The 16,754-nt window shown below is 50.3% G+C and overlaps 1 protein-coding gene across 3 annotated transcripts in view; it reads right to left on the bottom strand.

The window, feature by feature from the left end:
- Lhx2 (LIM homeobox 2) overlaps positions 1-16,287 on the bottom strand; it is a 28,507-nt gene extending 12,220 nt beyond the window's left edge. Inside the window, exons 1-3 of one of the 3 annotated variants that reach the window (XM_038336984.1) lie at positions 16,146-16,287; positions 2,473-2,675; positions 1,159-1,586 (exon numbers count right to left, since the gene is read on the bottom strand). In XM_038336984.1, the coding sequence (XP_038192912.1) occupies positions 1,159-1,586; positions 2,473-2,672 (628 nt within the window). In that variant the 5' untranslated portion in view covers positions 2,673-2,675; positions 16,146-16,287. Of the gene's footprint in view, positions 1-1,158; positions 1,587-2,472; positions 2,676-4,151; positions 4,937-16,145 lie in introns of those variants that run through there. The other 2 variants (XM_038336983.1, XM_038336982.1) reach the window with 2 other exon arrangements.
- Positions 16,288-16,754: the final 467 nt, after the last annotated feature.

The following is a 16,754-nucleotide window of genomic DNA, read 5'->3' on the forward strand; positions in this document are numbered from 1 at the left end:
ATTTTAGGGCTCTAAAGAACGGCTACTATAGCAGTGCTTCCGAGAAATTTCAGATCCCTGAACCAGTCACCGCTTTATCACTTAACCAACCCGGGTTTGCATTCCCCTCTCCCCGATCGGTCCCAGGACCAGCAATTTCGTTGGAGCGGAAAAAGGACCTACTCCACTTGTCCCCCATTTCCCTACCTAAGCAGTTCAGGCTATTTAAAATCATAAGGGACCTGACTTCTTCCTTTCCCGGCCGCAGGCACTCTACAGACTTGGTTGGTTTTGGTTTTGTGCACCCCCCGCCCAATATTGTGATTTAGACTAGAGGGAAAAGGAGGAAAAAAAAATCTCAGGATCCGATTTGTTGTTACAGACTTAAGAGAGGGTATAACTGCAAATAAACTAGTTCGGAAGCCAGGCATGTCCCTAAACCTTCCCGGGCCCTGAGGACTTCGGGCAGCTGTTGTGGGACTTTTAGAACCTCCACCACCTCCTTCTCCAGAGTCTGAATGGTGAGGGGGTGCAACAGGAAAGCGCCGCACTTCAAAGAAATGTGAATCGAGACCCCCGCAGCCCACTGTGAAGACCCGCCTGCCCCTGCTTCTTCGGTTGCTTGCTACAAGGGGAAGGGAAATCTCGGAGACCTGGTGGTGCCCCAGGATCCGGCTGGACAGAGGGACCCAGAGCCCTTGAAAGTAACAGCTTTAAGCCTGCCGCCCTGGGGACATTCATACGACCGGGCTGTAAGCCAAACCCAATGGTGCCCACGGCCACCACCAGACTTTTCTCTTGGGACCCTCGCAGCCTAGCTTTGGTAGCCTCCCTACCCTCAGCCATTCCGCAACTCTAAGCATGTTTGGTGTCGTTGCCGCCTTGCTTTCTTTCCCCGCACTTTCTGTACAGCAAAGCGCGCTAGACAAACCAAAAACAATTCCTAAACGATAAGATCCTGCATCTGAATCACCAATGAATTAATGCTTTATCACCTAGCACTTCAATCGAAGGAGCACCAACTGAAAGCCAGAAGGCTAACGTCCCTTCTACCAGGCACCCTGATGCAGTAGGGCCTGCAAGGCCAGGGGCCGGAGTACCCGCTGAAAGCCAAGCACACTGAAATCTTCCCCCCACACCCCCCAAGTAGCCAGGGTTTTCAGAAGGTCTTGCACTCACCAGCGTTGTAGGCTGCCAGATCCGCCCCAGGTCCTGGACTCTTGCGCTTTCTCGGCCTTCCTTTCTGCACAGTGCCCACACCGTTGTAGTAGGGAAGACCCAGAGGGTTAGCCCCGGCTGCGCCCAATCCTGAACTCTTAGCCGCTGCGGCTGCGGCTGCCGCTGCCGCCACGTCGGCATGATTGAAGTGTGCCGGGTATTCGCCCTGCAGCAGTGCCTCGAAGTGCAAGCGGCAATAGACCAGGCTGTCCTTCATGCCGAAGTGGTCGCCGGTGGTCAGCATCTTGTTACACGTGGTGCATGTGAAGCAATTGAGGTGATAAACCAAGTCCCGAGCACGCATCACCATCTCTGAAGCCGAGATGCCCAGGTGGCAGCGGGCGCAGCGCTGCACAGAGAAACGCCTGTGGGGACCATGGAGGGAGGGGCTGTGGGGACAAATAGTTGGACATCCCCCCCATATCTCTGTACTCCTCCTTCAGGTGCTGCTGCTACCGCTGGGGGTGGGGGCTCGTCAAGACGGACAGCCTGGACTTGACTGAGGATTAGTAGAGAGGGAACTAGATTTTAATCCAGGCCCGGCCTACCTGAAATAGTTTCCCTTTACTATTTTCACACCCACAAGAGATTCTACTTTATTCAGAACCTGAGCAAGTCTTAGCAAAGACTTTACTTAGAATGGGGAGAAACTCCCTCACTTACCCCTTCCTCAACTTTTGCCCCTGCCCTCCAGACCAGCACCTGGGAATCCTACACACCTCTGTAATTTGGAAGAAACAGAGATGGGGAAAGAGAGAAACAGAGACAGAGACACACAGAGAGAACACATACATAGGCCCTAACTCTAAAGCTGGGAGGAGAAAGAGGGACCTAGGCTCTTACTCTTCAACCCTGGCCAACTTTTATTATCACCCCCACCCCCAAAGACCCAGAACTCCTGCACCTGTCCTCTCTCACTCCCTCCAGCTTGGTTTCACATCAGCCAGGCTGCCAGAGTTTTGGGGTGTCTATTTCTATCACTTCTAGTTGAGTCAAGAAACTTCAAAAGAGAAAGGAGTGTGAAGACCTCCCTCACCCAAGCTGAGTTTTTAAGCGCCCTAAACTCAGAGAGGAGGGTTACAGCATTTCTGTTCTTATACTTCATGATTCTTTTCAAGAGTACCCCAAATTGCTAATGTAGAAAGTTGTTGTCAAATTTGGTAGGTGCTGGCTTGGAGAAAGAGGGTCTTGGGTAGGGCAACTTCTACTGGGAGCAAAAGAAAGGGAGATGGATGACTCAGTCCCTAAGGCCAGAGGGGTCTGGGCAGGATCTACCTGTAGTAGTCTTCTTTACAGTAGATGCTGCCGTCCTTGCTGAAGCAGGTGAGCTCTGACTCCAGGTTGAGCTTGCATTCACAGCACTTGAGGCAGCGCATGTGCCATTGCTTGTCCACTGCCAGCAGGTAGTATCTGTCAGAGATCTTGCCCCCACAGCCAGCACACAGCGCAGCTCGGTCACTGCTAATGGACGGCATGGTCTACAAAGGAAGAAGAGAGCCCTGTAAGCGGCAGTCCACAGCTGTGCTCCCACCGAGAAAACCGCCCCAGCTCCTTCCTTGGCCCAGACTAGACTAGCTTTGAAATTCACCTAGATGGCAGTATGGAAGGGCAGCCCATCTAACAGGCCTCATCTGAGCAGCTAAGGGCCCAAGCTATGCACTCAGCTCCAGGAAAGCACCGAGACAAACCGCAGCTCCAGTTTCCAGTTTTAAGTTGATCTCGGGCCTTAGGTCTCCCTATCCTTGCCCTCCAGCCTTTAGCCCCTCTATGTCCCTGCTGCTTTTAAATATTGGAATAGAGGGGGCTCTTCCCCCAACTTCTCCAAAGGAATTCCTCAAACTGTTTATTCACAGCGCTGGTTCCCAGGAAAGAGCTAAGGGTGAGTAAGTGAGGTGAGTATTAAAAGTCTTGCTGCACACACACATATACTCCTCTTCAGAGAGGCAGCAGGCAGGGTTCCTGGCCGCAAGCCTCGGTAGGCTCCGGATCCTTCAGCCAGGGCAGGTTCAGCAACTTCCGGCTCCTCTGCCACACTAGCTTTGGCCCGCTTGGGTTTTGGGAGGTTAAGAGGGACATAGGGCCACCTTCCAAGAGGGTGCAAGGCAGGCCCAATCCGAATCTACCTTCCTTTCTTTCTTTCTCTTTCTTTCTTTCTTTCTTTCTTTCTTTCTTTCTTTCTTTCTTTCTTTCTTTCTTTCACCAAACTGAGGAGCAGGGGCGTTTATCCAGAAAGAAGGGTTCAGGGGAAACCGGGAGGTCATTGAACTGTGGCTCTCCTCTAAAAGGGAGAAGCTCGGGCCAGGCTTCCCACCTCCTCTGTCTCTAAAGGTCACTCTGCAGCCGCTGCTGAGCGTCTGCTAGTCGGGCCCCGGGGGAGGCTATTTGGGGCCTGGACAGCGGAGCCAGGTACAGAGAACCCAGGCCAGAGCCTGAACTTCGAACTATTGCCTGGTCAAATTAAGCAGGCTAGGAGTACGAGGATGCGATCAACGAAAATTGCTAGCCCAGAAGTCCCAGAGCCCTGAAACTGAGCTAGGGAGAGAGCCCGACTGTCACGAGACTGAAAGCGACGCAAACCAGCCAGAGCCACAGGGCTCTCCCCTTTCCTGAGGCGCCAGCTGCAGCGCCAGCAGCCGAGTGGTGAAGGATTAGGACTGTGGACCGATGCGCCGGGCGAGGCGAGAAGAGAGTGGCCTTCGGCTCTCACTTCCAGAGCAATGTTCTGCTCTACCCTCTGGGTCCAGATTTGGGTTTCAACCTTGACTCCCTCCTCAGCTTCAGTAGCCAGGTTTCCTTTGAGCCTGGCCCCCGGGGCCTCGCACCCTGTCCAAGGATCCCCGGCATCAGTCCCGTGCGTCTCTAAGGAGTCTCCCCAAAGTTCGGGGAGAAGAGGTACTGGCCGACCCCGCTAGGTCCCAATTCTCAGTCCCAACTCCACAGCCGCGCGCGCCTACCGTCTCCGTGTCGCCGCGGTCGATGGCGGAGCTGATGGCCGGAGCCTCGCTCTTGGCTCTGCGGTCCATCTCGTCGATAACCCCGTGCACCTCGGGGCCCGACAGACTGTGGAACAGCATCGCGGCGGGACCGGGGTCGCGGCTGCCCCGAGGAAGGGCTTGCCCCCCGCCTCAGCTGCCTGGCGCTCCCGGCGTTAACCGGCCCGGTGCATCTCCACCGCGGCCCCGGCCCCGCCCGAGCTCGGCTGTGCCCCCAGGCCAGGCTCCGGGCCCCGGGCCCCCGCGGGCCAGGACGCCTCTAGCAGAGGCGTGGGGGCAGCTACATCGTGGGGTGCCTGAGCTGCGGCGCCAAAGCCAGGGTCACAAGGTCAGAGAGTGAGGTGGGGGCGGGAGACCAGGGCAGAGGTCGGCGCCCGCAGCGGGCGCTTTTACGCCGCGGGCATAGCTCACTAGGCTCCGGCGCCCACGGCGCAAATCAGGGGCGCTAACTCTGCCTCGGGAAGCGGCGACTGCAGTTGGGGTTCACCCAGGAGCAGTCAGGTGCTCGGGACGGCCAAGATGCCTGGACGTCTCTTTCCCTCGGGGTGTGTTCCCAACCAAAGGCGAATTGGAGTAGGGGTCTCTGCGAAGCCTGCGAGCTGAGCCGAGCCACCCAGAGAATTGAAGAAGAGGAGGAGGAGGAGAAGGAGGAGGAGGAGGCGGCAGAGGAGGAGGTGGAGGAGGAGAAAAAAGAGGAGGAGCAGAGTGGGAGGAGGAGCCGCGGGCCCTCTCCTAGCGCGCGCCGGGCTCAGCCTCAGTTCTGTAGTCCGCGCCAGCGCAAGCCTCCGCGCCTTTTCTACAGCCGCGCCTGACATCACGTCCTGCCGCTGTGCCATTGGTCGCGGGGAGCCCCAGGCCTTGGCAGCGCGTGCTCCGGGAAGGCGGGAGACCCAGAGGGAGGGGTGAGGCTAGAGGCGGAGAGGAACGGAGAGGAGGTGGTGGGAGCTGGTGGGCGAGGCTGGAGGAGGAAGCGGGAGGGGAAGGCGGGTGAGAGGGAGAAGGGAGAGCCCAGGGTTTGGAGTTTCTTAGCTGCTAACAGTTTCCTGTGTTTCTTCTGGAAGGAAAATTAAACCTTTCCTGTCGTCTCTATCCTAAGAAAGCGCAGCCAAAAAATGCTTGAGGAGGTCTCCTTTCTCCCCTTTTTCCTCTGGAACCAAGGGTGTAGGACCAGGGAAGTGTACAAGCCTAGAATACAGTTTCAAGAGCCTTAGACTGCTTCCCGCCCAGCTCCGCTTTGGGCGCTGCTCTCCAGACTATGTGGGGGCAGCGGCGCAGGCCTCCTAGGGACCAGGCTTATGAAACGCTCCTGCACTGACTCCCATGAGCAGAGGGCCAGCCAGCACATCCTTGCTCCAAGTGAGCTAGGGAATGTTCCGTCAGGTCAGGCTTGGAGCTTCTGGATTTCCCCTTGTCTCTCCAGTCTAGAAGAATAGGGGTAAAGAAGGTCTTTAGAAAGTCAGAAAGAGAAGCAAGGAGTACATAGTTATCCCATGTTTGTGCAATGTGATCTCAAAGTGACTGTTTGACTTTCTCAATGGGAAACAAGAACGTCCCCTCCTTTGGGGTGTTTGGGTGTCATGAAAGAAAGAAAAGTTCCGTGGAAAGTGCCTGGAACATAGTAGGTACTCAGCAAATTCCTTAATCTTTCCCTTTTCCCTCTCCTACTCAAAACTTTCTCACTCTGGGATACACTTGGCAAAGACCACAGATTCATTCTCTTTCTATGGTGCATTCTATTCCACTAGCACAGTCCGCCACCACCCCCCCCCACACTTTATGGTATCTGGGCCCATCCAGCCTCCTATCCTCCTGGTTGCCCAAGGACCAACAATAACGAGGCCTGCCCAGTAAATCACAACTGCCAGCCTGGACTGAGTCTCTTGGCTGAATATAAAACAATGGCCAGGTGTCTGGTGAACAGGGATTCAGGACATAAAAAGTGATTTTGAGTGGGGAAAAAAAAAGGAGAGGGCATGTCAGTTACAGAGACTCTTCTGGGTCCATTTGGCAAGCTGCTTTCATACCCTGTGATGGGTGGGGTGTCATAGAAGTGTAGTCTGAAATGTCTGCATGCCTGGCACAACCAAAGGCAAGCCAGGACCTCTGCAGTTTATCTCACAGGGCACACAGCTGGGGCAGCATGAAGCTACACTTTCCACAAACTGTGCAAAGCTTTTGCACATGAATACGTGTTACACTTGTGGTGCCCAAATTTGTGTCCATGTTCATCTCTTTTGACAAAAAGAAAGCCAGCACGAATTTTATTTTTGTTGGCAAAAACATAGGCAGCATTAATGCAGAGGGGATGTCTACAGGTGCACATCACACCCAAGAAGTCATCTGAACACCCAGTACTAACTCTTGTGTGCTCAGGAGAGCCTACTTAATCTTCTCGGAGTTCCTATCAGGCGTATTTGCAAAAATTCGTCAAGTTCTACATTTGTGTGCACACACTGCACGCATAATGATGTCCTAACTTGAGGCAAAGACCATCAGCATAAAGACAGGAATGTCCATTTCACACATTCAAATTCAGTGCCTGCATAGATTCTGAACCACACTCACCTCTAAGAATATACAAGCATGTTATACTGGGGTACCTGGTACACTTTTTTTTTAAGTAGGAAATGAAATTTGAATCTGGGATTCACAACGATTCATTAGGATGTTGCTCAAAGGGGTAGAAAACTTTTAAAAAACAAGCTTAGAGTGTATGTCCTTGGTGCTGGCTGGGTTCATGGGGCTGCTTCGCACCTTGGAAACTTGGAAGGGTGTACTCTGTGACTATCTTTATAGAGCTACCCAGGAAACAGGGATTTATACCCATAAACACCATTCGTTACCCATCTCTCTGACCAGCAATTCCCAAAAGTCCTTGGCCTGAACTCTCCGGCCGCCGTTGGGATCGCCACCCATGGCGCTTCTCTATTTATCCCTCCGCGTCCTAAAGGGACGCGAAAACGTCAGTTAGAGGCTCAAGCACATCTCCCGCAGCGGGGCGGCATCTGGGCATCCCGGCCCTGAGTTCAGAGGCCGATAACTTTGCTAATCACTAGGGGACATCGCGCAACTGCTTTGCCCTGTTCTCGGAGACTGAGCAAGGCGTGGAACAGGCTGTAAACACAGATCCTGACACGTGAATGACATTTACACAGTGCTAGGAGACGCAGCCTCGGGAGAGGCAGGAGGAATCAGGCGAGGACAGGTAACTGGGCTATTCACAGAGGCACGGAAGAGAGGCCCCTCGACCCCCTCCCTCGGTCAGGGGTAAGGCATCCTCAGCTTCCGGTACTCTAGGTACTCTCCGTTTCGTGGAAGGTGACAGGTGAACCGGATTCAGGTCTGGCCACAGTCGCTGCTGCCTACCTCGCCTCCATCTGCTTCCCCCGCAGACTAGCAGACCCAGCGCATAATGAGGTAGCAGCCTCCAGCCGGCCACCGTGACTAACTCAGAACAAAAGCTCTCCTTCCACGCCTTCTCCAACAAAAGGGCCACCAGCCCCGGCGCTCCCCAAAGGCTGCCGGGCTGCCGGCTGCCGGCTGCAGAGATGCCGCGCGCAAACTTCCCGGGGCTCCCGGGGCTGACGGCGCCACCAAGCCGGGGCCGCGGAGGGAGGTAGCGCCGAGCGCTGGGAGAAAGTGAGGCCAGGCCGGAGGAGGGGAGAAGGGGAGGAGGGCTCTGGCCGCAGCGGAACCAGGGTGATTGATCTGCTAGCTGTTCCCGGAGCTCCGTCCCGTTATTAGAGACGGCCAAAGCAGGGCCACGCAAATACCCTCCGAATCGCCAACTAATTGACGCTGCAGGCAACTATTTCATTGTGCGCGCTGGTTTTATGTCTTCATAGCCGGTGATTGACAAGGTGTAATTAGTCATCTCACTCGGTGATAAACATGGGCACCCTCCTCCTGCGGCATCAGGCCGAGTGTACCAGCAGAGGAAGCGATAGTTGACGCTGATATACCATTAAATCAAAATGAAGACGTTCAGAAGTGTGTGTTTGCTGTGACGCTCTCGTGGTTTATTTCTCAAATACGGCACCAACAGATTTACTTGATTTGCAAGTTAACTACAACATTAACTGGTTTTATTTATTTTGCCTCTTCCTTCCTCTTCCTAGGCAGGGATGTTACTCTTGGAGTATGTGAAGACAGTTTGCTTTTTGACAAGCGAGCAAGCGGCGCCCAGATTTCTGCAGCCTTTGGAGTCTCCCCGGAGGGAAAGGCAGATAGAGCAAACCTCGGACTAGGGAGCCGTCCCAGAAGGGCTCTGAGCAAGGGAACCGCCCCTCTTGGCCCCAGAGCCTCTCCAGCCTGGGGCTCAGGGCTTGGGTAGTACCAAAGGACTGCAGGAACTCTGAGGATGGAGCTGGGGTTTAGGGCTTCAGAAACCTTTTAAATGACAACTGTGGGGGAGAAAGAGGCTTTGCCAACATTTCTTCCCGGCCTTCCCAGCGGAAAAGACTGTTCTCTTAAAGCTGTTTGCGGCAGTCATAGGGCCAGTGGCCCATCGCTGTTGAGCCTGTTCCCTCTGTAAAGCATAACTTCTCCAGGCTGGCTTGTACCATTCAGCAAATTATACTCCTTACTAACTAAGATGGGTCTTGCTCAGGAAACATAGTTCTCTTTCTCTGTCTGTCTGTCTGTTACTGATACTGATGCTGGTTACGCATTTCAGAAACCTGAACGCTTACATTTTAAGAGGGAGGAGACCTGATCTGTTTTGAGAGCATCAACTAAACAAATTCACCAACATTTGAGAATCAGTCTCCAGGCTAAGCCCTGCGAACCCCTAGGAGACCCCAGTGGGGTAGGCTTCCTGCACTTTCCCTTCTTTCTAACCTCTGCTTCTTGCTTATGGAGTAGAGAAGTGAAATGATGATTTCCCCCACCAGGCAAAGGAATGTGGAGAGCAGGCAGCACCAGGAAATGGCGGGGTGAGGGTCACAGGGATGGTAGAAAAGCCCTGCACCTCAATGTCCTCTATTCTCAGGCTTGGAGGGGCGCTTGTTCTGGGAAGGGGGGAATCTGCTTTATGCTGATGGGCAAGGTTGTTTGCAGCCGCAAATCTGCTCAGGCATGGCTCTTTCTCTATGAAATCGGCTCATCGCTTGGGTCATACCACACTAGAGATCTGCTGATCACCAGTATTGACAATATAAGTCAATGAGACCTTCATTATTTCCAAGAGGAGCCCATGTCTGTGACATTAGAACAGAGAAGTAGCTTGGCCCATGATAAGCGGATAGGAGCCCAATTCTTCCTCCTCTTCTCCCTGTAACAACCTGAACAATTCTGAAATTGCCTCCCTGGGCATCAGCTAAGAAGGTTGGGGCACTAACCATTGTGCTCTCTCTCTCTCTCTCTCTCTCTCTCTCTCTCTCTCTCTCTCTCTCTGTTGGGTACTGTTAAATGCACTGAACTTAAAATGAAACACGAAGTGTGAATTTCAGGTTTGAACCTGATGCATTAGGAAACATGAAGGTTGGCAGCTCTGCCCCCCTCCCACCTTTCAGTAGCAGGTATTAATATTGTATTAAATGTTATGAGAAAGTAAGGACTGCGGAGAGGAATGTGCTCAGATGCAATTTTGTCAAGGTTTTTATCTATGATTATGGTTCCAGATGTAGAAACTCCCAGAGGAGGAAAATGAGGGGCTGCTGGCATGTGACATGTGTTTTAAGGTGTTTGGCAGTGTTTCTCAAAGTGGTGACAAAATGTTCAATTTTATTACAGGGAATTGGTAAGAGAAATAGGAATTCTAGGGTAGACATTGTTCACCTTCAGCAAAAACAATTTAACATTATTGATTAGGGTGTGGAAAGTTTTATCTGGGCCTTCCTCAAATCACACTGCCAACAATATAAATCTGTCAGATCAAACTATTCTTAAAGAATAATTGCAACAAAATACACAATAGTTAATTGCATTCCCACCCTCTCCAGCTAATTTCCACAAAAGATATACCCTGCCCTGAAATAAAAAGGAAAGTGAATATTGCAACAAGAGGTTTTCCTTGTATTTCATGTGCTACAACTATAGCTTGCACCTAGGTGGTCAGTTCTTTTTAATCTAGTCCAGAATAACAACCAGTTCTAGAAAGGACATTTTACTACCCCCTGCTCTTCAAATCTCTCTCTCTCTCTCTCTCTCTCTCTCTCTCTCTCTCTCTCTCTCACACACACACACACACACACACACACAGAGAGAGAGAGAGAGAGAGAGCGTGCTTTAAATTTTCTCACACAAGGAACCAAAGTTGCTTAAATGAGAAATCAGGAGTACTCTGCTGGAGAAAGTAGGGTGGTGGCAATGGGGGAGGAAGTAGATAAAGCACCAGGTGGCTGGCAACCCTTCTACTTCCACACACTTGATACTGGAAATATTTCCCACCAGCCTTTCTTTATTCAGAAGCATCTCTTCCTCCTTCTCAGAATGGAAGGCACCCTAAACTCCATTTTGAACACAAGTTTCTCTATAAATCTTTTATAGGCTTCACATACAGCAGCATTAATAGATTCTGGTGTCCAGCCATGGCTTACTAGCCTGAAGGTGGGGTTGGTAAATATTTCCATAGAACAGAAAGAGGCTTTGCTTCAAGATTCTGGGCCTGCTTTCTCCCTGGATACCCCCAACAAAGTCCAAGAGACTGTACCTACAAACTGACACCTCTGCTACTGTCATCCCACCCCTAGCACAGCAATTCAACCCACCCTTTCTGTCTTCCTAGCTGAGGAACTGCTTTGGGTTCTCCAGCTTCGAGATGGTTTTACCACCACAGATCATACTAGGCTTCAACCTAAATTACACCTTCCTTATGAATCCAGATACTTTTTCTTTTTAGTGTGGATCCAGGCATTTTTCCAACTGGAAAAGTGAATTTGGAAAAGAAAATGGCTAACATGACTATCATCTTATCCAGAGCTCTTAGCAAGACCCTTTCTCATCCCCAGCTCAACTTTCCCCAGGTCTGATTAGCTGTCCAGAGAAGTTGCCATTGTCTCTTTAGGTGAGAAATGAGTCATTTCCCACAGATGCTTCAGCAGAAGCCCAGCCCCTAGGCACCTCCCCCAGTATTTTTATTCTTTCATTAATTAAAACAACTAATGTCCCATTTTTTATCTTTGCATGAATGGAAATCATTAGAGCCCTTGCAGGTATATGGGAAATTCTGTTTGGTTAACTATTCACACTTTGATTTCCTATAGACTCATTTTTTCAAGCATAGAGATTCAAACAAAACAAAAACAAAATCTCTGACACCTTGCTATGAAATATCAAAACTAGTTTGCAATGAGCTCACAAGGATCTTTGGTTGGAAGAAATGTTCAGAGAGCCCTACACTAGCACCAAAGCTGACCCTTCAAAAAAGGGGTCCTAGACAGTTAAGACAGACATTCATAGGTTGGCAGACTCGGTTTTTTAATTTGTGCTTGTTTGGAGTTAGATGAGCTCATCCAAACTGACTTTCAAACCACTGTGTCACCCTCAAAAGTGAATAAGAAAAAAAGGCAGGGGACAATTGGGTCTGTTTGAAACTTCCCCATCAGTTGACCAGTTCAGCATACATCTCCATTTCTGGGAGCAGCCATAATTAGAGCGATCTATTTTGCATTTACTTCTCTTTGCAAGCAGTACATTATCCACTCTTCCCATGCTTATTAAACAGTGCCACCTGCACCAGATCCAGCACAGCTCTCCCATCAGTCAGGCCTCAGATAAGGGTCCCAGATCATATATTACCATTAACTAAAGCCCGGTTGAACCATTGATGGTGAGTAAAGGCAGCAGTTTCTAGGACCTGTTTATAAAAATCTTTTCAGCAAAAAAACTTAATTCCTCAAATTGTCATCTTTTATAAACCTGTTTCATTTTCTCTATATAGTAATTCAAGCAGCAATTAGCAAGTTGTTTAATTAATGAACTATCCTCTGCATGTCACCAAGGTGCCTCCAGCACAAACGTTCATAGGTACTAGCCAACGAAGTTAATATTTTGTCACTCAAAGCCTCTGAAGCTGACCACCTTGATAGCCCTAATGGCATAAAATAGGATCCAAGGAGTCCAAGACAAGGGTAAGAAGCAAAGAACAATTTTCAGGAAAACAAGCATGGATCCAGAGGAAGGGAAAGGCAGAAGACAGCAAGGCAAAAGCAGAGAAGAGAGTAGGGACAAATCTGGACATCAGTGGCTAAGAAAGGCACAGGAAGTTTCTAGCAAATAAAGGACCATTTCTGACATTCAAATCCAAAACTGATGATTTACATGGCTTTAAGAGCCTCAAACCTCATTGTGGCTCGTTCTTTTAAAAAGCTTCCTGCTTTGTTCCAAATACTGCTTATCGTTGGCATTGTCAACAGCTCTGCATCTGGGAGAGATTAATTAAGTGATAGGTCAGACACAATGAGGTGAAAGGGCATGTCCACCCAATCAGGGATGATTCAGCCATTTCAGGGTGGATCAACTTATTTTTTGGAGACACACACACACACACACACACACACACACAGAGAGAGAGAGAGAGAGAGAGAGAGAGAGAGAGAGAGAGAGAGAGACCAATTTTAGTTCCATCTCAAGGGGGATTTGTCCACAGGGATGTCTGAGCTCCTCTGGTGAGGGGTAGATAGCTGGAAAAGAATATTTTGCAGACAGAAAAAAAATCTAAAACTCTCCACTCTGTCTTTTTGAGGTATGAAATGAATCCCAACCATCAATCCTGTCTGCTGCTGAAGTTTTCCAGTCTGGGTGAGAGCATATTTTTGTAAATATGATTATCTTACAAAATGACTAATTGGATGGTTATAAATAAGATTGCTATATAACAATAAAAATTTAAAAGTTAATTTTCACTCTCTTCTCCTCTCCCTAAATGTTTGATGCAAGGCAACTCCTTCTCTCAAGCCCACTTTTAATTTCTAGAGGGCAAAATGAGAGAAAAACAGAGAAAAGAAAGAGACTAGGAGAGGCAGGAGAGGGAATAAAGGAGGAAAAGGGGGAGGGTCTGGGTATGGATGATATTGTTCCAAACCAACTAGAGATTATCTTTAAACCTTCATCCTCCACCCTTCCACACCTTTCTAAATAAATCTATAGATTAATGAGGAATTAGTTAATGGGGGAAATTCATGTGGTTAGTTAGCTTGGTTCCTAAGCAAAAGGGGTAGAGGACTTTAGATCCTACTCCCCAAAATGGTTCCCTCCCCATTTCTTCCTTGGTGCATCAGTGTGGGTCAAAACTGGTTGCAAAATTATGTGTGTGTGTGTGTGTGTGTGTGTGTGTGTGTGTGTGTAAAACAGAGAGATGGATTGACAGACAGACTGATGTAAACTCTGAGCCTGTGAACAAGGCTGGATCACATTAAAGTAAATTGCTCTGGGCAGACTCCAAATAAGAGAATTGGAATATTTTTACTTCATTCTTGAATATGTCTGCTAATAAAATTCCCATTTTCTAAGGTTTCTTTTCTTTTCTTTTCTTTTTTTTCCAGATGAGTGTTAAGCAGCCATAGGGATGTTATTCAATTGACTAGCCATTTCCCTTTGCCAGAGAAACTGAATGCTAATTTCTTAGTTATCCAATTATTTAAATCATCTGGGATCTATCTATAGTTCTAAAACTGAACAGAAATACTTAACAGCCTGATCAATAGCCATTGACCGTCAACATAACTCGCACCCTAACATGCACAGCTTGATCATGTATATTTGATCATTGTAAAATTCAAAGCGTCTTCAGCAGTAAGTATATCAAGCTTCCCATAAAACAGTTTGTCTCTTTCGGTGGTCTTAAAAAAGAGAGTGAGCTTCTCTCTCTCCTGCATCCATCTATCCATCCATTTACACACACACATTAAGAGAGAGAGAGAGAGAGAGAGAGAGAGAGAGAGAGAGAGAGAGAGAGAGAGAGAGAGAGAGAGAGAGAGAGAGAGCTCCTTTCTGGAGAATTTATGGCTCATATATTTGATGAAGAACATGGTGATTAACTGCAAGGCTGTACAACTGGGCAGCACTTCATATCCATTGCAATAATAAAACACTTTTTCCCCCCAGATTTTAGCAGAAGAAAGGCTTAGTCCTGCCCACAGATTCAGAGGACCCCAGAGTCTGTGTGTGAAACCTCCTTGTTATAAATCCTGCCTTCCTCTTAAGTGATGGCACACACAATTGCACCAAGGGGCACTAAGTTTACTGTGCAAAAGCATTGCAAGAAAAGCTGGTTCCTTCTCAAACCATGCAACGATTTGAAATATATACAGCTGGTTCTTCCACCTCCAATCTGCTTGGCAGCAAACTAGGGCAAGAGTCCAAGAGTCCTGTAAAGGGCCACAGGATCCTCAAGGCCGGTTTCCTGAATATGTGCCACTGTGATCTAGTTACCCTACAAGGAACCGTTTGCGTAGAATTTTCTCATATTCAGGGTTCAGAAAACTGTTTCCAAGTTTCTCCATAAGGGAACCCACAGATTCATTCAAATTACTTTGGAGATGTGACCCAGAGAATACATCTGGCAAAACTGCTTCGAGTTCCCCCGTACAAATTCTTAGAACCTCAACACCAGAGACCACCCCAACCCCCAACCTGGGAAAAAAATTACCTGCAAAACCTCCCATCTCTGGAGTCCCCTGCTCTGTATTGCAAACTGTGATCACCACAAATTATTCGGGGACCCTTCTTTCTAAAAGCAGCAGCATCTGGGCCAAGGCTCCCGCCTTTAAAGGAGGGGGGACTTCATATGATAATACGTGTAATATGATATGGAATGACAGAATGCATGACAGTTGCCCATAATACAGAGAAGTCAGTCAAAGGACAGAGGGGACATTTGGATAATTACCATCCATTGGCTAGTCAATCACTCGAACACAGAGAAACTGCACAAAACCCACAATGGAGTTGGGAAACAAAAGAGACCCGAGCCAGACTCAGGATTAACCGGTCTAAAGCGATCTAAATGCTTTTGTGTCTGAAGAACTGAGGATCCCGGGTTGTCCCCCCCCCCCCCACCTCATCCCAGGGAACTAATTGCTGGGATCAGAGATAAGGCTCTCTCCTTCCTTTCCGAGTTCTCTTTGTAGACTGCTCACCACGCAATGAAAAACAAATGATTTCTGTGTGTTCATTAAACTACTTTAAAGTTAAGGGGTGCTGGAGAGAATCTAGGTGTAGCCCACTGTCTTAAGGTTGAAAGGCTTCCCCCTTGGAAGGTGCTAGAACAGGCTCCCTTGGTCTTAATTCTTTGTTTGAGGGTAAAGTCTTTCCTTCTTGCCCCTTGGAAGCGAATGCTCCTGCACCTGACTGAGGCTGGGCAGCTGTCTTCGTTCTGGCCAGAGATGGACGGCTGGTACCCGGCTTTGAGTGAAAAGTCTCTCTGCGTTGCCCCCACACCAGAAAAACTCCAGGTCCCCTGTCCAGAGTTAAAGACTCGAACTGCATATCTAATTAAGTGGGGGCAAAGGGGTAACAGAAAAGAGCGTGTAGTCTTCAACATGGGAGGGTGCTGCCGACGGAGTGGTCAGAGAGAAATACTTTTTAAATTGAGGAGTGAGAAAGAAGGAACAAGCCTTTCTAAAGCGGGAAGGAGAGAAAATAGGCTTTTTTGGGAAAATGAATAGAGACCCACTTCTTGCTTAGGGAAAGGAGAAGAAACGGGGTGATTCCTCTAGAGACATCAGGAAATGGTGACTTCAGAGACCAAGAGATGGTAGAGAGAGAGAGGAAGAGAATTCCTTAAAAGATGTGGACACTAGGGCTCCCTACCGAAAGCCAGACACTTCACTCCCAGGACTGGTAACTATCACCCAGTTCTTTCCAGGGTCTCAATCCACAATTCATCTCCCTGGAAGGCCCTCGCAGGTTTCCGGCTGGTGGCAGCCGAAGATTCTATGCCGACCTGAGGGTGCCCGCGGTGACCCAGCCCAGCGCCTTGCAAGGAGCCCTCTCGGACCCTGCGCCTCTTACCTTGGTGAGCCCTCGGCAGCGGGTGTGGCAGACTCTGCGGGCAGCCCCGGGCCAGGGCCGGGGCGCGGGGGGTGGAGGTGCAGGACTTGGGGGCAGCAGCAGGGTGAGCACTGGCGGGACTGGCACGGTGCCCAGAGCGGGGACCGGGAGGAGGGCAGCCCCGGGACCTGGCGATGCCCGCAGGAGACCGGAGAGGGGCGCCGAGGAGCCAGCCGGGGGACCAGGGGCTCCCTCCTGGGGCCGGTGGGGCGCTCCAGCCTGAGGGGCCAGCCCGGGAGTCCAGGCGGCACAGCAATCGGAGAGGCTGCTGGCTCGCCTGGGCTGACAAATCAATCAGGGCCCGCGTAGCCCCGTGAGCTGCCACTGTGGCTGCGGCGCGCCGTCCCCGCGAGCCCCGCGCTGCCAGCTGACGGCCGCCTTGAGTGGGCTCGGATGGACCGCGGTCATTAGGCTGCGGTTTCTGGCCGGGCCTGCGGGGCTGGCGGGAGCGCCGGGAGGAGGCGACCGCGCCGCAGCGTCCTGGCCTGGGCGCGCCCCGCCCGCTGCCGTCCCGTGCCCGCTGGGCTCCTTGCTCCCCGCCCCCCTCTTCCCCCCCCCCCCCCCCCGCCC

This window comes from Arvicola amphibius, chromosome 7 (genome assembly GCF_903992535.2).
Source record: "Arvicola amphibius chromosome 7, mArvAmp1.2, whole genome shotgun sequence".
Taxonomy (NCBI): Eukaryota; Metazoa; Chordata; class Mammalia; order Rodentia; family Cricetidae; genus Arvicola; species Arvicola amphibius.